The following is a 26,992-nucleotide window of genomic DNA, read 5'->3' on the forward strand; positions in this document are numbered from 1 at the left end:
TACCGTATTCATGTCAAATAAAACATTATCAAATTTAATTAAATTATTTAAAAACAAAAAAACTTTCATTCCCAATTAGAGTTTACGTTATGCCTGATACAATAAATATACATTTAATAAGAGCAGAACCTATTTTAAAGTTTTTATAATTGTTTATTATTATTTCAAAATGTAATATATAACCTATTGTATTTTACTGTGTCCACATAAAATAAAACATAATAAAAAATAATAATAAAAGACCATCTTGTCCAATCGAAGTTTAGCTGTCGTGTCCATGGGGTGAAAGGTAACTACGGGAAGCTGAGGCGGTCAGAAAGAGCGGCGCTGAGTAAACATCAGCAGGAGTTCATTGTTACTCCGCACCGTGTCTGAACAAATAGAGCGAATATTCACCCGTCAACTTTGATTTACAGCAGGTGAGTAAATGTGCATGTGTATGTTATTATATTGATCTAACTATAAAGAGAGAGGCAGAAAAGCGTTCAGACGACTGTGTAACGGACAACGTATACAACTGCTGATTGGATGACTAGACTGCCCTTCCTGTAATATTTCAGTATTCATATCTATCTTTTGATTTTTCACATGCTTAGCATTGGTTAAATTTAATTTCTGATAGTAATTATGTTATTTTTTCCTTCACGGTCTCTTTTGATTTCTGTCATTTTCCAAGTTCTTCCATATGTCAGCCACGTGCGCCCGTTTCTCATTAACATTACAAATACAACATTTGTAGCTATACGTTATATATGTTGTTTTTTCATTATAGATATTTTGTATAATCTAATCAGTAAGTGTTTGCTCTCATTGGTCAAATGTTTGTCTGGTAACGGTTGTTTGAGCTGCAGTAATGAATGGAGCTGTCATTCTCGCGTTAACTCTTATTACCCCGTGATTTCAGTGTAATGAGATTGAAAGAAAGATCTGGGCAGCTCAGATTATGGAGCTGGTTTCTGCTCTGCTCCAGCTGTATGCTGTCTGTATGGGCTCATGGAGGACAGCATGGAGAACCAGCTGCTTCAAATCAAGTGCCTCCACCAATTACCCGGCTGGATAGGAATATGGTTCAGGATAAAGAGTGAGTAGTTTTTTCTTTACTTTCAAACTAGTTTAAGAGCCTATGCACATGTCCAAATCTGTTCATGTGATATGTATGTATATAGTGTTCGTTTATTCAACTTTGATTAGAAAATGCACTCTTTGCCAAAAGACCTCTGCACCGGAGCAGCCTGTCCTGATCTCCGGCTGTCTTCCAGCAAATAACATGTTGGGAAAAACAAAGGTCATGCTTTACCCATCCACAGAACTTTTAAAATATACACTGCCCTCCAAAAGTTTGGAAATACCCTAGAAAAGTGGGGGTTTGGACAATATTGTCATGAATCCTATTCAGTTTGTGATAGTTTTGCACTGATAAGGGACAGCACAAACTATGAAAACATACGTGAAACAATGTAAAAGACATTAACACTTTTATTTAACAAGAACCATTAAATTAATAAAAAGTGACAGTAAAGACATTTCTAATATAAGACAAATCTGTTTTAAATAAAAGCAGTTTATTGAAGAATTATGTATTAGGCTTTCCACAAAAAATAAAATATTTTCTGATATGCTATTACAGAAGGTTCAAACGCTCACTGATGCTCAAGAAGGAAAAATAGTGCATTACGGGGTGAAAACTAAATGAAAAATATGATATTTAGGCAAAATTAGAATAACGTACACATTTATTCTGTTCAAAAGTTTTCACCCCTGGCTCTTCATGCATTGTTTTTCCTTCTGGAGCATCAGTGAGTGTTTGAACCTTCTGTAATAGTTGCATTTGAGTCCCTCAGTTGTCCTCAGTATGAAAAGGTGGATCTCAAAATCATACAGTCTTTGTTAGAAAGGGTTCAAATATACAAAAATGCTGAAAACCAAAGAATTTGTGGGATTTTTCTGAAGAACAGCAGTCAACTGTTCGGGACTAACAAGGGACTCATGGACAAATAGGGTTGGGTATCATTTGAATTTTATCGATTCCGATTCCTATCGATTCCTAATTTCGATTCCAATTTAGTAAAAAACAAAAAGTCAAACATTAATGTATCAAATATGTTTATATTTTCAATGCCATTTAGTTTCAGCTCAAATAACAAACAAAAATTCTTTCTTTCATTTCGACATGGTGAACCAACTGCAGATGCTTAGACATGTTGCTTGTGACACTTTGCTTGCAACATATTAGTTTATTACAGGGGTTCTCAACCTTTTTTACACCAGGGCCATCCTCCTTCTTAGGTAAATTTTGCAAGGCCCCTCTATGGTTGACATTTCCTCTAAAGGTGTTTATTTTTAAACCTTTTTTATTAACCAAAACATTTGTTTTGCCTTTTTATTTTTCTACTGCATGTTATAAAAAAAAAAAACCCTCAAAATTCAAACAAACTTTAAATTAAAGCTATACTTTTGAATTTAAAAGAAAACCCTCTGCTCAGTTCTAACTTTTTAACATGCATATATGTAATGGAGGCCAGCTAGTAGGAGCTGTGCGGGTAAACCTCACTCCCCGATCTCAAGAGACGCACTAGTGACAGACACTAGAGGTTGCAGCCTTTAGCCTCCTTGTTAGTGTGTCCGCCTCCCGTGCCGGAGACCCGCTCGGAGCGGGTGCCGTGGGACCCGGGTGTGAGGGGTTACATATACATATACAGATTTAAAGCTCCTGAATTCTTTAATTCAGACATTCTTCACAACTTCAGAGTACTTTTTCTTAAGTAAGTGAACCTGCCAAACATTCAACAGGGAGATGCCAAAATACCACTCACTAAACCTGTCCTTTTGAACTGGACTGACTGAATATCTACAGTTTGTATTGATTATAAAATAAACATACAAATAAAAAAATACAGTAAATACATTCTAAATCTGTTTATGCTGGTGCTCATATGTGCTTATTCCATGGAATGTCTGGATACTGGATTCTGATTGGCTGGCAGGTGTGCAGTAAAACCGTTTAATGCACAGGTAGTTCCAAGTCAGTTTAATCACCGTTCTATATTAATGCGCTGCTTTAATTTATGCACGCAAAAGCACACAGAGAGAGAGAGAGAGAGAGAGAGAGAGAGAGAGAGAGAGAGAGAGAGGTCGGAGATCGCATTGTGCTGCGCACATACATAAACTTCTTGTCAGCGTTTGCCTGCGATCCTTATTAAAATAGCCTAGATACTAGATCGCTATATTATATTCCTCAGCAACGGGGTGGTAAAACTGCTGTTTTTGAATGAATTGTTGTTTGTAGAGAGAGACGCACAGCATGCAGGCAGGTAACGTTACGCACACACACAACTGTCATCTCTCTTGCCTTCACACTCTCTCTTGGTCGATCGATAATCTACTGAAACAAATGCTATATTTCATTCAAATAAATGTGATTTTACCGGACTATTTAGTCTGATTTGAAGCGGCCAGAATGCTAGAGCTGCGTGTCATAAACTGACGAAAATAACCGTCTTTTTTACCCATTCAGTCAAATTTTGCGCTGCAAATATCAATCCTAGTTTTAATTTGTCTATAACCATGGAATAAGCGGGATAATCAACGGTTTGCCGTGCGTTAAAGGATTTAAAATGCACTTCGCGGAGGCAACCACCCTCCGCTTCGCGTCGGGGCCTCCACGTTGTGCATTTAAAATCCTTTAACGCACGGCAAACCGTTGATTATCCCTTACATAAACACCACTGACCCTTACAAGATCCACCTCCCAACCCTGTGGACAACTATCACTAAACAAAAAAACACAGCTGTGGATCATTCAGGTAACAACACAGTATTAAGAATCGAGGGGATGTAAACTTTTGAACAGGGTCATTTTTATAATTTCAGCTATTATTTTCTTTTGTGGACTATGTAAATGTCTCTCTTGTCAAATGTCTTATTCAGGTCAGTACTAAATAAAAAAACAACATGCATTATGTATGATCCTTGATAATATTTCGGTAAAATTATTAACATTTTGCAGATTCTGCAGGGTGTATGTGAACTTTTGACTTCAACTGTATATTTTTAAATTTATTGCAATAGATTTTTTTTGTATGAATATTTCACAACTTTTGAAAACCAGTGTATAAATAATGTTTTAAAAACTTTAAAAGGGCATATTTCCTGTTTAAAATATTATGGAAAATCTGATGGTGTCAGATTTTTGGACCTCACTAGATATGCAATGTTTTTCTATATGTATATAAAGGCTGTTGGCTGGTTTCCCAGTAGATACTTGGTGAAAATTGAACACTTTTATTAAAGTCAGAATGAAGTAATTCACCATACCTACTGTATTTTCTAAATAGATCTTGGTTTCAATTTATTAGTTTATCCATGCATATGTTTATTGAATGTAATTTGTAATTTAATTTAATTTTTGTAAGTAAAAATTTTTTTACTTAATAAATTTCAATTAAAATCTCTTAACTGGACCCAGACCTTCTGATGTATGCAGCTTTTCTCCAATCAAAACCCACCCCTGCGGGTTCATCTGACTCTGCTTTTGAGTACAACAGCCACATATTAATATCCAACCATAAAACTGATGGACAGAACCGAGTTCCTGCCCTACATTCTTTTTTTCTTTAATCTGATGCACTTGGATGTACGTCACAATACAAAAGAAACGATCTGTTGCTACTTTCGTTTACTTGTAAGGTCACAGTTATTAACTAATGCCATTTCAAAGTGACTCAAATGTTTTCTGTTCTGTTGTAGCCACATCATGGAGCACTTAGAAGGGGTGATTGAAAAGCCAGAGTCGGACATGACGCCTCAAGAGCTGCAGCTTCACTATTTCAAGATGCACGACTATGATGGCAACAATCTGCTGGATGGACTTGAGCTCGCCACTGCCATTACTCATGTTCACAGAGAGGTGAGTAATCGAATTTTGAGCCAGATTAAAGCTTGGACACACCTACCCATGCTTTATTAATTATTATTATATTAAATATTAATAATGTTAACTTAATCGCAAATATAAATGTTTTTGTTTATATGGGATTTAATTTATAATCTTAGCCCAAGTATACTTGTTTCAGCCTCTAATTCTATCATTTGTCATGTACACTACCAGTCAAAAGATTTGTTTTTTTTTAAAGAAGTCTCTTCTGCTCGCCAAGACTGCATTTATTTGATCCAAAATTCAGTAAAATCTGAAAAATATTTTTACTATTTAAAATTTCTATTTAAATATATTTTAAAATGCAATTTATTCCTGTGATCAAATCTACATTTTCAGCATCATTACTCCATTCACATGATCCTTCAGAAACCATTATAATATTCTGATTTGCTGTTCAATAAGTTTTTTTTATTATTATTATCGATATTTAAAACAGTTGAGTAGTCTTTTTTTTCAGGATTCTTTGATGAATAGAAAGATCCAAAGATTAATATTTATCTGAAATAAGAGGCTTTTGGAACATTATACACTATACCATTCAAAAGCTTGGAGTCAGTATATATTTTTTTCTTTTTTTGGGAAAGAATTATAGAAATGAATTCTTTTACTTGACAAGGATGCTTTAAATTGATCAAAAGTGATGTTAAAGACATTTACAATGTTGAACTTTCTATTCATCAAAGAAACCTGAAAACATTCTACTCAGCTGTTTTCAACACAATACTAATAATACTAATAATAATGTTTTTTGAGCAGCAAATCAGAATATTAAAATGATTTCTGAAGGATCGTGTGACTGGAGTAATGATGCTAAAAATTCAGTTTTGAAATCACAGAAATAAATTACATTTTAAACTATATTCAAATGAAAAACAGTTGTTTTAAATAGTAAAAATATGTCAGAATTGTATTGTTTTTGCTGTACTTTGAATCAAATAAATGCAGGTTTGGTGAGCAGAAGAGATGTCTTTACAAAACATAAAAAATCTTACAGTTCAAAAACTTTTGACTGGTATTTTGTTAAATTCTAATTTGTCACCTGATCTTGGTCTCCAGGAACGAGGAGATGATGGCCAGCCTATGAGGGAAGAGGATCTGATCAACCTCATCGATGACGTCCTCAGAGACGATGACAAAAACAATGACGGCTACATTGACTATGCAGAGTTTGCGAGGTCTCTGGAGTAAAAGACGACAGGAAGAGCCGCTGCCTTACTGTGAATGCAGATTACCTCTGATGTACAAATCTCCAGCACATTCCGTCATGTGTGTGTGCGCGATTTCACAGGCGCAGTATATTCATGCTTCAATATAACCTGTATAAATGTCATACGATGAAGTGACACGAGATGTTCTGTATTTATGCCATCAGTGTAACATGTATTCAGCGTTGCACTCACATCAAAATGGACCTTAATGTATGAACTGCCAAATTTATCCAGTGTAAAAAAGCATAAATTGTTATTATTAAATAAATGCTTTGCAGTAACACTGTCCTGCAAAGCTGATGGTTAAATGAAGCTAAAACGGGGTATAATTGCTGCTCTGCTGATGAATGATGGCAAACACATGCTCCTTCTGCCTTAAAGGGATTATCACTGTTACTGTCGTTATAATGATACCCCTCAAAATGAATTGAAATGACGCAATGCTTCATTGGTTATAAAGTAGCACACAAAATTTGGGTTTATCTTATGATTTACATATAAATGTGCAATATATCTGTTTTGGACCTGTACTTCTTAATGAATCCCTCTGTAGCCCCAATGTTAATTTTGGTTGATGTTAGAAACAAGTATCACGGTATTAAAAATATATATTTGATGGTTGTATGCATTTCTAAAACAGAATTAGGAATTGTATCCTCCAAAACATCATGATGCACTGTGTTTCAGTTTGCTGTTAGAGTCTGAATGTACACAATGTCATGTGGGTCGATGATGGCATGATGCTCATTTTGTCGGAATTTATTAAGAAATACATTTCAAATGTAAGTGACTTTAAGACATGCCTCTTTCATAATGGTTTTTAGTTTTTAAATTAAAAATACTTGATATTTTAGGGCATACATTTAAAATATAGAATAGAAAACTGTAATTTTAAACTCAGTTTTTCACTAAATTAATGTTTTTGCTGTGTTTTTCATCAAATCAATGCAGCATTGACAAGCATAAGACTTTTTGTGTGAAAAACATTTTTAAAAACCCTAATGATTCCAGTTTAATACACTTCTTTTGCCTTTATTTTATTTTATTTTATGGGTATAGACCATGAGTAAACGATAAGCGCCGCCATTACGAATTCTAACGTCAGATTGAATGCTTTTCTGTTTCAAATAGCGTCCATCTGTTTTTAATGTAGCTAACGTCCGCTGCTTCGTGTCATGCCAAGTGATGGCGCCATACTATGGAGCCATGTGCTTTTTAAAAACATTTTAATAGGTTTAACATTAGTTTATTAGCTCGGAATATACCCTAATTTGACTAGAAACAATGCAGACCAGAAATGCAAAGCGTACTTTCAGTTAAGAGTCGGACTTACTTCGGTGTTCAGGAAAAAAACGTCTATAAATGTAGTTTTTCAAAAAAATAAAAAATTTGTTGTTAAATAATAATAATACTATTTTGAAAAAACTTTTGTTCACCGAATCATGTGGTGGAATCAAAACGCAGATTTTTTTTTTTTTTTTCTTAAAAATTACGTTTTTTAAAATGGTGTGTAACCAACACAAATACAGAAAGCACATTTCTATAAACTCATCACATATTTTTTTCAACAACATTGATTGTCATTGACCCATGTCTGTTCATTTCACACACATAAAACATCAAGAAGAACAGCATTTGATGTAAACCATGTGTAATTTATTTCTATCAAAGCTGTAAAATGTTATGGATGACTGAATAGAAATGTAATTCAAATGTTAACAGGGTCTGAGATCTGAGAATGTCATGTTCATAATAGTCCTTATTTAAAGTCTACAGCATGTTCAGTGTAAACTGAACCTAGTTTAATTGTCACAGCTGTTAACAAAAGAAATCAATTTCAATGTAATTATTTTTGTCTAAGTAGATATAGGCCTAGCAATAATTAAGAGGATATGTTCTGTGTGATTGCAACTGTAATAAAGACAGAAACTGTCAATCATTCTTTGTCATTGAATAACTTTATTCTGAACTACTGTACCTTCTTGTACAATATAGACAACACAAGCATGTACAGCTCTTCCTCTAGTTCCAGTGACTAGTTTCAAGAGGCGACACAGAGGCCAGTGAGAGCACCGAAGTGTTTGCTGGTCCGATGGTGCGCAGTTGGTTGTACCAGTCGTCAGGCTGTCTTGTGGCTTGTGGTGATGGAGCAGGGTTGGAGGAGCAGGAGAAATGACTGGCGGAGGACGGGTGGGGTGGGTATCCTCCAGGGGGCAGCACTGATGAGAACCGGGGGATGTGCGGCAGTGAGTGAGGGCACTGATACTGCCGTCCAATGGTGGAGGGAGACACACACATGCTGCTGAAGAGAGACGCTCGTCCTGGCATCATGCCCACTGGCAGCACTTTCTGAGAGATACGATCCTGCTTCCGCTGCTTGGCACGACGGTTCTGAAACCATACCTGCAGGGAGCGAAAGGTAGAAAGGTTTAGGAGTCAGATACAGTCATCAGACGAGGGAGTCAATGGAAAGTTAGCTGTTAGGGTTAAATTGCTAATATCTCATTTTATTATAGTAGATGTTTTATCAGTGGCCAAGAATCAAGAGCGCCAGGTGTGAGGCAAAGTTTTCAATGAGTAGGCCTAACGTTAACTCATTGAATAAAATGCTGCTCTTTTCTTCATATTTTCTAACTTAAGAGTAAAGAAGTATTCTGTGTAAGCCCGTTTCCGCCACTGAATAAAAAATAATTTAAAAAATGTTATTGCTTTTGGACTTTTTATCTCAAAATTCTGACTTTTTTTTCTCAGAACTGCTTGATATAAACTTGCAATTGTGATTTATAGTCTGAAGTGTGAGATAAAGTCACAATTTAGATTTTTTTCTCGGAATTGCATGATGTAAACTCACAATTGCGAGTTATAAAGTGAGAATTGCCATATAAAGTCACAATTCAGACTTTTTTTTCTCAGAATTGCATGATGTAACCTCACAATTGAAAGTCAGAATTGCGAGATAAAGTCACAGTTCTGACTTTTTTTTTCTCAGAATTGCATAACTAATAAAAAATTAAGAATTGTGAGATAAACATTCAGTAATCATGACTTTTTTCTCCTAAATGCAAGTGTGTATCTCACAATTCTGACATTTTTAAGAACTGTAAGATATAACTCGCAATTGCGAGTTATAAAGTCCAATTATGAGGGGGAAAAATATGATGTTCTCAGAATTGCGAGTTTTTACCTCACAATTCTGACTTAATAACTTGCAACTGCATGTTATGAAGTCAGAATTGCAAGACTAAAACTCCCAATTCTGAGAAAGAAAATCACAATTGTAAGATATAAACTTCTAAGAGTCAGAAACTGTGAGTTCTTTGTTTCTCAAAATTGCGACTTTAGGCCTATTTCTCAGAATTGCAAGTTTATGTCTTGCAATTCTGACTTTATAACTCGCAATTGTTTTATATCATGCAAATCTGAGTGAAAAAAAGTCATTTTGTGAGATAAAAAGTCACAATTACCTTATTTGTGTTAAAGGAACATTCCACTTTTTTTGGAAATAGGCTCATTCTCCAACTCCCCCCGAGTTAATAAGTTGATTTTTACCGTTTTGAAATCCATTCAGCCGTTCTCCTGTTCTGGCGATATCACTTTTAGCATAGCTTAGCATAGATCATTGAATCCTATTAGACCAATAGCATCGTGTTCAAAAATGACCAACGAGTTTCCATATTTGTTGTATTTAAAACTTGACTCTTCTGTAGTTATATTGTGTACTAAGACCGGTGGAAATGCAAAGCTGCGAGTTTTATCAGTATTATCAGAAATGAGTTCCCAGCTAGTTTAGCATTTGCACATGTGCTGCGTGGTATTACTGCTCCTGCTTCGGCCATATTACGGCAGCAAACTTCCTTGACTATTACGCCGGAATGGAAGTGTAGTTCCTAATCTTATCAGCCTAGAAAATTGAAACTAACATTTTGAAACTAACTTCATCCAGTGTTTAGATTTTTGAACTAGAAATGTATGCAAATTAGCGCATATTTCATTAAATAATGACTTATTTGCATATTTAAACATTTTAGAAAACTTGTCCTACAAAAAATGTTTGCAATTATCAGTATAATTACCTCAAGCAATGTCTTAACTTATTTTGTGATTTTGGAAGATTTTCATGAATCTGTCCATAAAACTTTGGACAAATTTAACTGTATCAGCTCAACAGATTAACTGCCATGTTAGCAAACATGTGAGTTACCTGTATGCGGGCCTCGTTGAGTTTGGTGGCTCTTGCGAGCTCTTCTCTGTAGTAGATATCAGGATAGTGGTTCTGTCTGAACGCTAACTCCAGCTGTTCCAGCTGCTCATTGCTGAAGGTGGTTCGATGTCGCCTGCGGGATGGTGAAGGGTACGGTCTCGCTCGTCCTCCACCACCCCGGACGCTCTCAGATGTCCCAGAATCTTTTCTTGAATGATTTTGAACATCTGCATCCAATAAATTCAAACAAGTGAATCCATTATGAGAAGACTTCTTTGTCACAAACAGAAAGAGTCTTGACTCAGGTCTCTCTCTCTAGTTACAAGCAATTTCCTACTGACAGAGAGAGTTTCATCAGGCACTGACATCTCTGAGATGTTGGATTTGTAGCTACACATCTCTCAAATGACGTTCAGCGAAGACAGAGGATTTAAGAGCCTTAGTGCTTTCAAACAAACGTCCAGGAACTCAAAAGACAGCAGGCTTTGGCACCTAAACTCAATATCGTGAGAGAGAGGCATGCCAGAGCCCTGAGGATTATGTTCGGCTTAGGCAGACAATGGCCAAAAAAGTGACTAATTTGTCAAATTGTGGGACTTTTGGTTTCCAGGGCCTATTCACAACATTAGGGTAAAGGAAGGAAGTGCTTAAAACCTAGCTTAAATTGGATTTTTATTAATGTCATACTGTGCAGTGTGTTATTTTTGTATCACTTTTATACTGGTATAATTCATAGTTTATAGTTAGTAGTCATTTTTTGTGTTTTTGTAATTTTCATTAGTTTTTATATACGCTACCAGTCAAAAGTTTTTGAACAGTTACATTTTTAGTGTTTTTTTTTATGTCTCTTCTCCTCACCAAGCCTGCATGTATTTGATTCATTAAGTACAGCAAAATCAATACAATTTTAAAATATTTTTACTATTTAAACTAACTGCTTTTTATTTTAATATATTCTAAAATGTAATTTATTCCTGTGATTTCAAAGCTGAATTTTTATCTTTCAGAAATCATTCTAATATTCTGATTTGCTGCTCAAAAACATTTATTATTATTATTATTATTATTATTATTATTATTATTATTATTATTATGTTTAGTTCAGCCGAGTGAATATTTTTTTAGGTTTTTTAATTAATAAAAAGATAATTTATAAAGCAGCATTTATCTGATATAGAAATCTTTTGTAACATTATAAATGTCTTTATCATCCTTGCTAAATAAAAGTATTAATTTCTTTCATTTTTCTGCCATTTTACATTTTTACATTACATTTTAAAATATATTCAAATGGAAAGCAGTTATTTTAAATAGTACAAATATTTCACAATATTACTGCTTCTGCTGTATTTTGGATCAAATAAATGCTCGGCTTGGTCAGAAGAAGAGACTTCTTTAAAAAAATCTTACTGTTTTAAAACTTTTAATTATAGTTTATTTAGTATTAATTAGTTATTTTATTACTTAAAATAATAACATTTAATTTCATAACAATTTGATAATTTGGATCATTTTCTTTCAGGTGCTTGCCAAGGCAACATTTCTAATTTTCATATATTTTATTTCAGTTAATGTTTATATAGTTTATTTAGTATATGTTTATATAGTTATATATAGTCAATAAAGTTTTTTTTTAGTTTTAGTTTATTTAGTATTAATTAGTTGTATTACCTATAATAATAACTTAATTCATTTCATAATTCAATTTATTAATTTATTCAATGCAGCTGCTTCCCAAGTCACCTCTTCTAATTTTCATATTTATAGATTTTATTTATTGTTTAGTTATTGCTTATATAGTTTTCATTAAGTTTTAGTTCATTTGGTATTAATTAGTAATTACTTAAAATAATAATCATATTTATTTATTATAACTTATATAATAACTTTTCATTACAAATTATTAACTAATTTTATTTCAGCTGCTTACCAAGGCATTTTTTTACATTTTACATTTTATTTTATTTTATTTTATTTTATTTCAGTTAGTTTATTTTTTAGGTACAATTTTATTGTAACTATTTTATTATTATTATTATAATTTTTTTACAATAATAAGCCTTACTGTACCAAATGAATTATAAAAAACATGTCTCCAAAAAAGTTACTGAAATATATCTCAAGTCAGACCTTTTCTAATTTAAGTGTTTAAATACATCTTATTTTTAATTTTCAGCATTACAATTTTGACAATTTTATAATTTAAATAAATGAATAAATAATTAAATGAAATAAACACCTAAACTAAACACAAAGACAGAAATGCTGACATATGTGTGTGTGTATATATATATATATATATATATGTGCATTTAAGTATTATGTATTAAAATCACAACAAAAAAACTTTCTCTTGAACTTTTCTACACTTTTTTGTACTACTCTAGTTTACTCTTAAAAGTTGCCATTGCAGTATGATAAAATTCTTATGACGTTCTTCGTTTGTAAGCTGCTTTGGATCTACTAAATTACTAAACTGTGAATATTTTTCATCAATATTTCAAATGCAATATTCTTACCTGCACTTGAGCTAACCGTGACCTCAGAATAATTTTCAGAGAACTGTTGCTGAGCTTTGTCTGTGTCCATTTCAGACTCTCTGGTCTGCAGGCAGGATTCAGGTTTGACCTCCGTCCTACCTGAACTCTGCTTTTTCACCGCTATCTAGTGTGACATCACAGTCCCACCTCCCACCTAACTGCTCATTGTGATGCTGAAGACCACTGTAACGTGTACCTGTTACTGGCAGCATGAATTGTAAAATAAAACTAACTTGTGTAATACTGTTGACATAATATTGATAAGTATTTATGAGCAAAAACATTCCTATTAAATCTGGGTCTCATTGGTGCAGTGGCAATTTGAATAATAATACTGGAATTTTGGAATATTGGACTTGGAATTCTAAGAAGGAAATTGTAATTGACTATTTTCCCCACCAGAGGGAGAGTAAACAAAAGAAATAAACACAAGTGGAAAAGGTCTCTGGAACGCATATTCAATAATATTGGGAATCTAGACACATAACATATTTAGGTTACTTCATGTTTTGTACATGTTATGTCATCACATGTTTTTGACACAAGTAAAAAAAAGTGATTAAAATAGTCCACTAAAGTTTAGTACACTTATTTGCATATTCTGATAAAAGGAATAGTTTAAAAATGTACTCACCCTCAGGCCATCCACAATGTACAGTGCCTTGCAAAAGTATTCATACCCCTTAATTTTTTTTTTACATTTTGTTTTGTTGCAGCGTTATGTTAAACTGCTTTAAATTACTTTTTTTTTCCCCACATCAATCTACATCTCATACACCATAATGACAAAGCACAAAGCAGGTTTGTAACAACTTTGCAAATTTATTAGAAATAAAAAACTGAAAAGATCCCGTTGCATATTAATACCCTTTTCTGGGACACTCGACAATTAGCTCAGGAACATTCATATTGCTTCTAGATGTTACTACACTTCGAGTGGAGTTAAACTGTGGCAAATTCATTTGAATGAGTATGATTAAGAAAGGCACACACCTCTCAGAAAAGGTCTAACAGCTGAAAATGCATATCAGAGCAAAAACCAAGTCCTGAGGTCAAGATAACTGCCTGTAGAGCTCTGTGACAGACTTGCGTTAAGGCAATGATCTAGGGAAGAGTTCAGAAAAAAATCTGCTGCATTGAAGGTTCACAGAAGCATTCTCCATAATGGAAGACGATTGGAACAACTAGGACTCTAGAAAATGTCTGCCAGCCCCCATCCAAGCTGACAGAGCTTGAGAGGTGAAAAGGTGAGGCAAAGAATGGCAGATAATTGCCAAATGCAGATGTGCAAAGCTTGTCACATTATACCCGAAAAGACTTGAGGCTGTAAAGGTGCTTCAACTATGTGCTGAGGTAAGGGTATGAATACTTATGCAATGTACTTATTTTTTATTTTTAATACATTTGTAAAATTTGCAAATCTGGTTTTTGCTTTGTCATTATTATGGTGTATGGATTGTAAATTGATGTGGGGGAAAAGTAATTTAATACAGTTTAACATAATGCTGCAACAAAACAAAACGTGAAAAAAATAAAGGGGTATGAATACTTGCAAGGCACTGTATATGAGTTTGTTTTTTCATCAGAACACATATTATATTATTTGCTCACCAAACGATCCTCTGCAGTGAATGGGTGCCGTCAGAATGTTTCTTACAAAACACGCAGCTTTTCACTACACACCATGTTAATTGATGGACTAGTTGTGTGATTACTTATGGATTATTGTGGTGTTTTTATCAGCCTTTTTGGACTCTTATTCTGTTTTTGGTTTTTTTAATCAGCTGTTTGGACTCTTATTTTTATATGAATTAAAACATACAAGTTCTCACAAATCCACCACCAATTTTCTGAAACGTAAAATAGCTATGAATTGCCTTAGTGTGTTCCAAAATACTGTTTTTCTTCTTTTTAATTAAACATTAATCTGACTATTTGTTTGTCATGCATGAAGAATCGAATTGGTTCTGCAAGACCAGACTGAAGGGCTCTGACAGACGGGATAAAAGTCAGTCAAGGCTCAGAGTCAGAGACATGGCAAGTATGAGCGTCATCTCTGCCAAGGTGGGTGACTTAGTGTTCCTGAGGCAGTCTACAGTCAACTAGACCCGGACTGCCAGGATCTGCCTGTTCTTTTCCATAGATAAAACATGATTTATTTAAGAAAAGAAAGTGAGTTGCGTTCACATGCTGTTCACTAACCTCAACATAAAACCTCAGCTTTTGCTTGGAGGTCACTGAGGTGATAACGACTGAATATAGATACACCTGTCCTGCAGAGAGAACCAGCAGATCCTGCTCAAGTAACTGCCTAAACTTGCTTTACTGTCTGTCTGTCTATCCATCTATATAGACAAACCGTCTATCTATCCCGTCTATCTAGCTGTCAGTCCGTTCGTTTGTCTACTTGTCTATCTGTCCACCCATCTGTCTGACTATCTGTTCATTTATCTATCTGTCTATCTATCCATCTTTCTGTCTATTAATCTGTCTGTGTGTCTACTCGTCTATCTGTCCATCCACCTATGTGTCCGTCTACTTGTCTATCTGTCCGTCCGTCCACCCGCCTGTCTTTCTGTTTGTTTGTTTATGTATTTGTGTGTGTGTCTGTCTGTCTGTCTGTCTGTCTGTCTCTCTATCTCTCTATCTATCTATCTATCTATCTATCTATCTATCTATCTATCTATCTATCTATCTATCTATCTATCTATCTATCTATCTGTCTGTTTATATGTCTGTCTGTCTGTCTACTCGTCTATCTGTCCATCCTTTCACCTGTCTATGTTTATCTATCCATCTATCTATCCGTCTGTCTGTCTACCTATTTATCTGTCTGTATGTCTACTCATCTAGCTATCCGTCCATCAGTCTGCCTGTCTCTCTGTTCGTTTATTTAACCGTCTGTCTGTCTGTCTGTCTGTCTATTTATCTGTCTATCTATCTGTCTGTCTACTCGTCTATCTGTCCGTCTGTCAGTGCGCCTGTCTATCTGTTCGTTTATCTAACCGTCTATCTGTCCATCCGTCAGCCTGTCTATCTATCCGTCCGCCCGCCTGTCTGTCTGTCTGTCTGTCTGTCTGTCTGTCTGTCTATGTCTATCCATCTGTCTGTCTGTCTGTCTGTCTGTCTGTCTGTCTGTCTATCTATCTGTCTGTCTGTCTGTCTGTCTGTCTGTCTGTCTGTCTGTCTGTCTGTCTGTCTGTCTGTCTGTCTGTCTGTCTGTCTGTCTGTCTGTCTGTCTGTCTGTCTGTCCATCTATCCATCTGTCTGTGTATCTGTCCGTCTATCCATCTGTCTGTCTATCTGTCCGTCTATCCATCTGTCTGTCTATCTGTCCGTCTATCCGTCTGTCTGTCTGTCTGTCTGTGTCTATCCATCTGTCTGTCTGTCTGTCTGTCTGTCTGTCTGTCTGTCTATGTCTATCCATCTGTCTGTCTGTCTGTCTATCTGTCCGTCTATCCATCTGTCTGTCTATCTGTCCGTCTATCCATCTGTCTGTCTATCTGTCCGTCTATCCATCTGTCTATCTGTCCGTCTATCCATCTGTCTGTCTGTCTGTCTGTCTATCTATCTATCTATCTATCTATCTATCTATCTATCTATCTATCTATCTGTCTGTCTATCTGTCTGTCTGTCTGTCTGTCTGTCTGTCTATCTATTCGTCTTTTCTGTCTATCTTGATTTGGCTTCTGTCTTACATATCCCTTATATATTTTTTGCTTTTCTCTTTGAAAGGTAAAAGATAAAGATTGAGATGCGTGTGAATTTTAAACTACAAAAGCACATAATGTTAATGTTTTTATTTTTGTCATATAGACACATTGTGCTCTTCATATTGAGTAGAATCTGTAAGACTTCTGCTGTACTAGTGCATAATGTCTACTGTTAAGCGTTTAAGCCTTGTGTAAGAAAGAGCTCAAATGAAAAGGAAGCAGATGGGTGTGTATGAGTAGGCAGGGTCAGCCCAAGGGCCTGTTCCCAGAGCTGGAGAGTCACAGGGACTAGCCAAACTCTGCAGACCCCCAGAACGCTGTGGCCAGCCTGCCCCCCCAAGACCTTTGGGAATTTCCAAAGTCTGAGGAATTCTGACTCAGACGAGTCCCGGTACAGAACTGGGAGGAAGTTCTGCCTGTGAGGCCCACAGTTTAACCACAACCATACACTCACAAGCACAGACTTGCACACATACACAAATATACAAGCATATATGCGCATGCAAAATTTTATTGATACTCAGAGAGGACCTTCTCTCCTCCCAATTTCCTGCGGCTGAACTAAGAGTGACCTGCCTGGCTATCCTTCAGCCCTGATGGAAGGAATGTAACCCAACACTCTCTGCCCTGTCTTGGTGGCTTGCATGTCTGCATATATGCGCACACACAAACAACAGGGTGATGGAGACACAGATTCACCTTTTTTCCATTTGCTTAGGAAACAGCTGCAATATAAAGAGATATGAAGGACATTGTTTTCCAAAAAACATATCAGCCATATAAGAATGAGCAGTAGTTTTGACAATTGTTTAAAACTATCTAAAATGTTTTAGCTGCAATGAACTCCTTTCATATAATATAAAATGTTATACATTTTAAAATAATTAATCACTGCTAAAAGAACATATGTTACGATATGACAAAGTATTAAGAATATATATGTTGCTTATAAGAATGAACAGTGTTTTTGATTGTGCAATTACAAGATCAACCACCAGGGTCAAATGAAGCCATGCTGCCAGCCAAACGTCGATTTCACTCATTTTATCTCGGTAACCCACCGTTATCGGACCCTTTGAGTTAGTGAACTACTCAAGGGCGACGAACATGCCTGTGAGAAAAGGGTATTTCTACAATGGTATTTGAAATCTGGTATTGGCCAGCAAAAAATAAACAAAACAAAAAAAAGACTTGTTAGTGCACTGGAGACTGAATGTTCTTAACTGATTACAGTTGTTTTTGTGGTTTGCGAAAATGTCATTTTCGTGCAGTTTCGCACACATGGTCTTCATGAAAGACGTCAGTGCACTAACATCAGACAGATATCTTTGAACTGTACTGGACAGATTTGTGTCTTGCCAACATGTATCTCTTTGGTAACTCTCCCACTGGTTTGTATATGAGAACACAGACTCGTGTGGAAGGTGAAAGAGAAAGTTTTATCAATGGAGACTTGTGCGATAATAAACAGGTTTATATCTATAAAGGAGAACTTTATTAGCCTATAAAAGCTGCTCCCAGTGCAGCTAGACAGGCAATTATCCAGCTGTCTGCGTTCCCCTCCCACATAGTATACACTTCTCCAGGAGCGAGAGGGAAAGCAGATGTATAGTCTGCTGAGGTTCGCTAGTGATGTGCAAACTCTTGTGTCTGGGGCACGAAATGCTGTAAGTGAGTGGGATAGTGGAATTTTCACCCGTCCCAGCGGTCTTGACCTCTCATTATATCCTTGTGGCTGACTGGAGAGAGAGAGAAGAGACACAGGTGCTTCCACGGGATCTCAGATGGGACTGTGCGAAACAGGACACCACCGTCGCTCACAGGCATCCAGACAACACCTCGGCAAATCTACCCAGCCAGACAAACTTGCCAACAATTCGCACACACACCATGCCAACTCCGGCTCATTTTCAAGCACTTTCCTAAACAGAAAATAATTTTTACTCATGTAAAAAGCCACCACCACAATACTAGGTTGTTGCTAGACTGCCTGAATCAAAATATCCCATCCCAAAAAGGATTTTTTTCGGTTATTTTATTGTCCAGCAACCAAAATTCATACATTTGAACACTTAAAGTAACAGCCCATTTCTTTTAAACAAGCATTTTATGTCCATAACACAAAATGGTTGAACTACATATCAATGTTTTATATTTAGGGCAAGGGTTTTGTAAAACTTATGAGCTGGTGACACAGGATCAAATTCCACTGGAAACAAGATTGAGGTGGGGCAGATAGGACCAGAAAGGTTACATTGGTGCCATGACCCAAATGGGAGTGAGGTTTGGGGGGGGTGAGTGTAACGGAGGCCGGCTTGTAAGAACTGAGCAGGTAACCCTCACTCCTCTCATCTCAGTGGTGCACTAACAACCAATGCTAGAGGCTGGAGTCTTTAGCTTTCTTGTTAGCATGCATGCCTTCCATCCCAGTGACCCAGGTTTGAGTCCCACTTAAGACAAGAATGAGGTGGGGAGGTTAGGACTGGAGGGGTTACATTTACTGCTTTTTCAATGGGGCTGGTGCCGGAGCTGCAACTGGTGCTCGGCCAAGACTGGTACTCGTTCAGAACCGGCTTCCGTTTTCACTGGCAGAGAGCAGAATTCTGTACATCACCAACATGTGACCGCAATTGCTTGTTATCGTTGATCTCTTCTGCTGACCATTTTTGAACTGACATATTTGTGTTAATATTAATTTACCTGAACTCCGAAGGCTTTTAAATACAGGCTTGTTCAAGATGCGTTGGCACCATGCAAACTAATCGTTGTATGACACCAAAGTTAGCATTCTTGTTAGCACGCCCGCCTTCAATGCCGGCGACCTCGGTTTGAGTCCCACTCGGAACAAAAACATGGCGGGGCTGTTAGGACTGGAGGGGTTGGTGCCGTGACCCATATGGGAGTGAGGTTTAGGGGGTTGAATGTAACGGAGGCCAGCTGGTGAGAGCTGTGCAGATACACCTCACTCCCCTGATTTGCACTAGCGAACTAGAGGTTGCAGCCTTTGGCATTCTTGTTAGCATGCCTGCCTCTCATGCCGATGATTCGCGTTCAAGTTCCCTCTCAGAACAAGAACGAGAACAAGAACTGGAGAGGTTACATTGGTGCCATGACCTAGATGGCAGTGAGGTTTAGGGGGAGAGTGGAACGGAGGCTGGCTGGTAAGAGCTGTGCAGGTAAGCCTCACTCCTCTGATCTCAAGAGGCATGCTAACGACCAGTGCAAAAGGTTGAAGTCCTTGTCAACGCACATGCCTCCTATGCTGGTGACCCGGGTTTGAGTCCCACTTGAAACAAGAACGAGGTGGGGAGGTTAGGACTGGAGGGGTTACATTGTTGCTGTGAACCAAATGGGAGTGAGGTTTAGGGGGTTGAGTGTAAAGGAGGCTGGCTGGTAAGAGCTGAGCAGGTAAACCTCACTCACCTAATCTAAAGAGGTGCACTAACGACCAATGCTAGAGGCTGCAGCCTTTAGCGGCCTTGTTAGCGTGCCCGCCTCCCATGCCGATGATTCAGGTTCAAATCCCCACTCGGAACAAGAACGAGGCAGGGCGGTTAGAACTGGAGAGGTTACATTGGTGCCATGACCTAGATGGCAGTGATGTTTAGGGGGAGAGTGGAACGGGGGCTGGCTGGTAAGAGCTGTGCAGGTAAGCCGCCTCACTCCTCTGATCTCAAGAGGCACGCTAACAACCAGTGCAAGAGGCTGAAGTTTTTAGCATCCTTGTCAACACACATGCCTCCCATGCTGGTGACCCGGGTTTGAGTCCCACTTGGAACAAGTACGAGGCAGGAAGATTAAGACTGGAGGGGTTACATTGGTGCCGAGACCCATATGGGATTGAGGTTTAGGGGGTTAAATGTAATAGAGGCCAGCTGGTGAGAGCTGTGCTGGTAAACCTCACTCCACTGATCTCAAGAGGTGCACTAGCGAACCAGTGCAAGAGGCTGAAGTTTTTTGCGTCCTTGTCAACATACATGCCTCCCATGCTGGTGACCCGGGTTTCGAGTCCCACTTGGAACAAGAACGAGGCAGAAAGGTAAGGACTGGAGGTTACATTGGGTTACATTGGTGCCGTGACCCACATTGGATTGAGGTTTCGGGGGTTAAATGTAATAGAGGCCAGCTGGTGAGAGCTGTGCTGGTAAACCTCACTCCCCTGATCTCAAGAGGTGCACTAGCGAACAACGCTAGAGGTTGTGGTCTTTAGCATCCTTGTTAGCATGCCTGCCTCCCATGAGGTTACATTGGTGCCATGATCAAGATGGCAGTGAGGTTTAGGGGGAGAGTGTAACGGAGGCTGGCTGGTAAGAGCTGTGCAGGTAAGCCTCACTCCCCTGATCTCAAAAGGTTCAATGTTGACCAATGCTAGAAGCTGCGGTCTTTAGCATCTATGTTAGCACGCCTGCCTCCCACGCAGGCGACCCAGGTTCAAGCTGAGCAGGCAAACCTCACTTCAAGCAGATGACATAGGGCTCCGGTGAGATTATGCTAGTCTCGTGAGAACCCAGTTTTGTTGACAGAAGCAAAGGAAGCAAAGTTTCCTTAGTTTAGCAGAAAACAAGTCTCCTCTTGGCTTATATCGAAATCGTCTGACATTTTTCTTTACTAATCTTTGTTTTGTACTTCTGATTCATAACCAGTGTTTTGCTTTGCTCTCTCCAGTTCATCACTTCTCATGGGAGCTTACGCTACGTCTACGTCCTATGTCATCTGCTGGAATTCCACTCTCCCATGAACGCACATACAGCAGTTAAAAGAAGCTAGAGATTAGTTTATAAAGTTGTAAATATGGGTATTTACTTACACAAAAGCATTGATTCACTTCAGGAGGCCTTTATAAACTTTTAAAACTTTTTATGATGGATAGATGCACTTAACTGGACTTCTATTAGACTATTGAATCTCAACAGCCATTAAAGCATTAAATGCAAACGGTGCTGGTTTTGCAGACACCTACAATTTCAATCACGGGATTGGCAACCAGTCAACTTTTTTCTGGGCAATTAGTCTTGTATAACTAGCAAAAATTAGTAGTTGTGCAAGTCCTAATGCTGCTAGTCTTTTGGCATTTGTCCTTGCTCTGTGGGTCGTTGTAGGTTTGTTTCATCGCTCCATCGGGGACTGCTTGTTTGGACATTTTATTTTTTCATGCTATGACTCAGATTATAACCTGAAGCACGCACAAACACGACCACACACATAAATATTCACATGCATAAACATACACAATATCAAACACTGAGGTTTGCAAGCAGATAGAGCATGATGAAGACAGGTCAAGAAAGTCACACGTTGCATGTTTTACGTTTGTTCACGCACAGACACGTAGCTCCCTGAGCGTGTGTGCAGTTGTGTTTATTTCTCAATGAAAACATTCCCAGTACAGAAAGTTCATTTAAAGAACATAGGCCATAATTTCTTCCACCCTCAAAAGCCCTCAGTACATTAGAGTGAAATCAGCCCGGAGGACCAGAGTATGGCGTGACAGTCAGCCATTTTAAACTGCAGCCACAGCACAGCCCTCTGCGGTGAGTAAGAGTGTGTGTGACGTTTGTGTGTATGAGAGGGACAGAGAATGTGTCATTGTGGGTACTCATTGGTTGCATGATTAATTAGAACAACATCTTCATTTTTGTGCAAATCTCCCATAATGCCAACCACCACAACTGCACCCTCAGCTAAAGCAAGAAGCATTACAATCATACTTACTTAAACATGTCAACTGAAGGTGACAAAGACACATTGCAGACACAATCCCACTTCTAAAATATAATTAAACACTGAACAGGCACCAAAAATAAAATGATACTGAGAAACTGAAAAAGTCTTATGAATTTACTTATGAAAACAGGTACGCTATTTGAGAAAGGAGAATTAGGGATAATCAATAAAATATGAATTATTTATTGCTATTGTGTGAATAATATGTAATCATGTAATCAATAAAAAGTAACTGTAGTCTGATACTTACTCCAGCCAAGAACCTCTTGGAAGAAACAGTTTGGTTCCATTAGAAATTTAGGGGTTTATCCAAAATAGTGACAGTCAATAGCTGACTTGTTTAAATAATTTCACAGCTAGTTCACATGGTATTAAGTGCCTCAAACCATATCTGAACATTATAAAAGATTTAATGTCACTGACCTAAAAATACAGTCATTAGTTCTTCCTCAAGAAGAACTAATGACTGAACTTGTAAGCATGGCTTACTGACTTGTTTCCAGACAGACTTTTACACCTCAACCAGCTGCTAAAGCCAGCCAAAATATTTGAGCTGCCGATTTTTAGATTGTGCTGTCTGGATTCATGCGCTATATTAATCAGGTCAGCGAACAGACTGTGGCCGCATTTTGAGACAATTTGAATAGTAACAGGAATCCTGTTTCCACCTCAAGAGTTAAAAAAAAAAAAAAAGGATAAAAAGGGAAAACATTCTAAAATAAGAAATTAAATTAACAATAATAATGTCACAATTGTTAGATATAGTCATTGTGAAATATAAAGTTGTGAAAAAACATAGTCACAAATTGTAATAAATAAAGCTGGAATTGTGAGATTTAGGCCTGGTTTCACAGAGAAGGCTTATGCTGCGTTCACACCGCACACTTTGTCTGCGTCAGGCAACGCTCCCAACGCATCTAGTTTGACGCATTTACGTTGAAGCTTGCAACGCTTGCTTTTTGGTGCGTTCACACCGCACACGTCAGGCAACGCTCTGTCCCTCAGACTCCTCCACCGCTTTTTGCACACTTCCCCTGAATAAACCATGGCAAACTAGTAGGGACTGGACATTTTGGAATCTTCTCATGACCATGTTTCACTAGCTAAGGAAATGGACAATAATTACGTTGAAAAAAGATTTGACCCGACATCCCGATCTCTTCAGCGATCTTCATCCAAGCAAGTTCCTTTTCATTCCTAACTTTATACAACAACGAGGAGGAATCATACAATTCTGTGCGATTGCAGACGGCTACAATGAGCTTTTGTCTTCCATTGTTGAAAATGTTATTTTTCTGCTCCCGCTTCATTCAAGATACGTGTGGTGACGTCACTACAGTGAGACGCTCTGATTGGTTGACGCACTGCGTCAAGTGCGTCAAGTCCGTCAAAAGTTCAGCTAGCTGAACTTCTGCGTTGCTTGCGTATGCTGCGTTGACGCTTGAAACGCAGGTAACGCTTGAAAAGTTGACGGATCCAACGGACACAACGCACCACAGAGCCTTTGACGGATCTCTGACGGACTCAACCATAGACTTTACATGTAATCTTGCCGCAACTGACGCTGACGTTTGGGGCGGTGTGAACGCAGCATTAGACTAAATCAGGATTAGGCCATAGTTAAATAAGTACATTAGAGTAATTTTTATAAACATGCCTTAGAAAAAAAACTTTACTGGTGTGCATCTTGAGACAAAACAAAGGCACTGACATGTTTTAAGATCAATCTTTACAAGTTTCGTTCAGTTGAAACAGCTCAGATTTACATTTTAGTCTGAGACTAGGCTTAAGCCTTGTCTGTGAAACCGGGGGATAGTCTCTTTGTGAAATAGTCACAAATTTTGGTAAATAAAGTCGCAATTGTGAAATATAGTGACCTTGTGAAATGTAGACACAAATTTAGATACATAGTCACATATTCTGACAAATAAAGCCGCAACTGCGAGATATAGTCACTTTGTAAAATAATGTAATATAATCACATAATTTGAAAAATAAAGCTGGAATTTGAGATATAGTGACTTTGTGAAATATAGCCACATATTTTGAGAAATAAAGCTGCAATTTTTCACAAAGTAATTATTTCTCGCAATTGTGAATTTATATCTCAAAATTGAGATATAAATTTGCAGTTGCAAGATATAATCAATTTGCAAAATGTAGTCACATTTTTTTTTTAATAAAGCTGCTATTTAGAGATATAGTCACTTTGTGAAATGGAGTCACAAATTTTGAGATATAAGGTCGCAATTGTAAAATATAGCCACATATTTTGAGAAATAAAGCTGGAATTTTGAAATAATCGCAATTGTGAGATAGTCACTTTGTGAAATATAGTTCAAAATTTTGTTAAATAAAGCTGCAATTCTGGGATATAGTCACTTTGTGAAATAGAGTCACAAATTTTGAAAAAATAAAACTGGAATTTTGAGCTATAAAGTCAATTGTGAGATATAGTCACAGATTTTGTTCAATAAAGCTGCTATTCTGAGATATAATCATTTTGTGAAATATAGTTACATATTGAGATTTAAGATCGTAATTGCGAAATATAATTACATTTTGAGATATAAAGCTGCAATTGTGAAATATAAAGTTGTAATTGCAAGATATAGTAACTTTGTGAAATATGGTCACAAATAAAAAAAAAAAATAAAGCTGGAATTGAGATATAAAGTCACATTTGCAAGATATAGGCCTGGTTTTACAGACAGGGCTTAGACTAAACCAGGATTAGAACGTGCCTTAAAAACATTACTGGTGTGGGATCCTTGTTATGGGTGTGACGTGCTGGACGGACGAGACGAAAGACAAGATTACAATAAACACTATAATGTAATATCTTCTTGGAATAACAGGTAGGAACACGAAGAACACCCACACACGTTGACATCAAACGATTAAAGACCGACACTGAACTCAAGATACAAACAGACTTATAAAGACAGACTAATAATTACAGACAGGTGAAACAGATGACGGTGATGAGGGTAAACCATTACACACAGATAGACAGGGGGAGACAATGGGTGAAACCAATGAACAAAAACAGACATAAACGTAACAATCCTAAGACTAACCAAAGGCTCTGATATATTTTAATATCAGTCAGTACAAGTTTCTTTCAGCTGAAACAGCTCAGACTTACATTTTAGTCTAGGACTAGGCTTAAGCCTTGTCTGTGAAACTGCGGGATAGTCACTTTGTGAAATATAGTCACAAATTTTGAGAAATAAACCTGCAGTTGTGAGATATAAAGTATACTTAGACTAAACCAGGATTAGAACAAAGTTTAATTAAGATTTAAGTAATTTTTTATAAATGTGCCTTAGAAAAAAAACATTACTGATGTGCATCTTGAGACTAAACAAAGGCACTAATATATTTTAAGATCATGCAGTGCAAGTTCTTTTAGTTGAAACAGCTCAGACTTACACTTTAGTCTGAGACTAGGCTTAAGACTTGTCTGTGAAACCGGGTTAGTCAGTTTGTGAAATATAGTCGCAAATTTTAATAGCTGCTATTCTGAGATATAGTCACTTTGTGAAATAGAGTCACAAATTTTGAAAAATAAAGCTGCGATTTTGAGATATAAAGTCGCAATTGCAAGATATAGTTACTTTGAAAAATGTAGTCACAAATTTTGATAAAGTGGCAATTGCGAGACAGTCACTTTGTGAAATATAGTCACATATTTAGAGATATAAGGTTGCAATTGTAAGATATAGTCACTTTGTGAGATCTAACATCTCAGTTCTTGAAATAAAAAAATGCAGTGAGATATAAAGACACTATTGCAAGATAGTCATACTGAGAAATTTTGAAAAATAAAACTGCAGTTGTGAGATATAAAGTTGCAGTTGCAAGATACAGTCTCAATGTAAGACAAAAAAGTTTAAATTCTAAAAAATAAAGTTGCAGTTAACTTTATTATTCTTCTCTGAGGCAAACATCGGCTTCAATGAAAAATCTCTGCAGCTACAATCATCAAATCAGTCCAGCTCAGTGCGTAAAGAATATTGTAATTTAATAACCGAATATTAAATCCCTAGCTGTCAATGTCAACTACAGGAGTGTCTTGAAACAACAGAATGCTCAGCAAATGATGTCATTCTGTGTTTGCTCTCATGTATTATAGATTTGAGTAACAACCGTTACTAGGTAGCTGTTTGAGGACATGACTGTGGGCGCTTGTGCAGAGAACAACCATGCATGCAATTCTCAATGAACCAGAACTGACTTGGCAGCTCCTCTCTCTCTAACTCTCTCCCTCCCTCCCTCCCTCTGTTTCTCTGCCACATTCTCCCAAATTCCTGCTGAACTTTGCCCTTTGCAGACTCACGCCAAGCCACAACGAACCTATGGAGGGCATGACGTCATTCTGAAGTGAGAACACGTAGAAAAAAGAAAAGAGAAAGCAAGTCTGTGGAATAATTATATAAAAGAGGGAGTGAATCAGGAAATAGCTCTCGGTTTGGGAAACACATCGAGCGAGAGGGAGCTTTGCCACAATTTAAATTAAAACAGGGTTTGAGAAAAAGCAGGGAGGAAATAATGTGGAATGGAAAGGCGAAAGAACAGCGGCAGGGTAAGCAGTCGAGTTCGATTTGAATCGGTTTTGTTTTTTAGGTTTCTCCTCATCGCGCCCCCCGTCCCGTGCCTCCGCTCTC

The 26,992-nt window shown here is 37.2% G+C and overlaps 2 protein-coding genes across 2 annotated transcripts; one reads left to right on the forward strand and one right to left on the reverse strand.

The window, feature by feature from the left end:
• Positions 1-277: 277 nt before the first annotated feature.
• On the forward strand, positions 278-6,760 carry mcfd2 (multiple coagulation factor deficiency 2, ER cargo receptor complex subunit). The gene is made up of 4 exons (XM_073835175.1): positions 278-419; positions 905-1,081; positions 4,747-4,906; positions 5,993-6,760. The coding sequence occupies exons 2-4, from the start codon at positions 909-911 to the stop codon at positions 6,122-6,124; spliced, it is 465 nt and encodes a 154-aa protein (XP_073691276.1). The 5' UTR covers positions 278-419; positions 905-908; the 3' UTR covers positions 6,125-6,760.
• Positions 6,761-8,166: 1,406 nt separating this feature from the next.
• Positions 8,167-12,934, reverse strand: prop1 (PROP paired-like homeobox 1). The gene is made up of 4 exons (XM_073833606.1): positions 12,865-12,934; positions 10,708-10,713; positions 10,346-10,572; positions 8,167-8,547 (listed from the first exon to the last, which is right to left on the reverse strand). The coding sequence occupies exons 1-4, from the start codon at positions 12,932-12,934 to the stop codon at positions 8,167-8,169; spliced, it is 684 nt and encodes a 227-aa protein (XP_073689707.1).
• Between the last annotated feature and the right edge of the window lie 14,058 nt (positions 12,935-26,992).

The sequence above is a fragment of the Garra rufa genome, chromosome 2 (assembly GCF_049309525.1).
Source record: "Garra rufa chromosome 2, GarRuf1.0, whole genome shotgun sequence".
NCBI classification, from domain to species: domain Eukaryota; kingdom Metazoa; phylum Chordata; class Actinopteri; order Cypriniformes; family Cyprinidae; genus Garra; species Garra rufa.

Excerpts from the sequence above, each read along its gene's own strand:
- mcfd2 (XM_073835175.1), top strand. The coding sequence starts at position 909 with ATGAGATTGAAAGAAAGATCTGGGCAGCTCAGATTATGGAGCTGGTTT. Across the intron at positions 1,082-4,746 it reads AATATGGTTCAGGATAAAGA|CCACATCATGGAGCACTTAG; the intron begins GTGAGTAGTTTT and ends GTTCTGTTGTAG. Across the intron at positions 4,907-5,992 it reads TTACTCATGTTCACAGAGAG|GAACGAGGAGATGATGGCCA; the intron begins GTGAGTAATCGA and ends CTTGGTCTCCAG.
- prop1 (XM_073833606.1), bottom strand. The coding sequence starts at position 12,934 with ATGGACACAGACAAAGCTCAGCAACAGTTCTCTGAAAATTATTCTGAG. Across the intron at positions 8,548-10,345 it reads TCAACGAGGCCCGCATACAG|GTATGGTTTCAGAACCGTCG; the intron begins GTAACTCACATG and ends CGCTCCCTGCAG.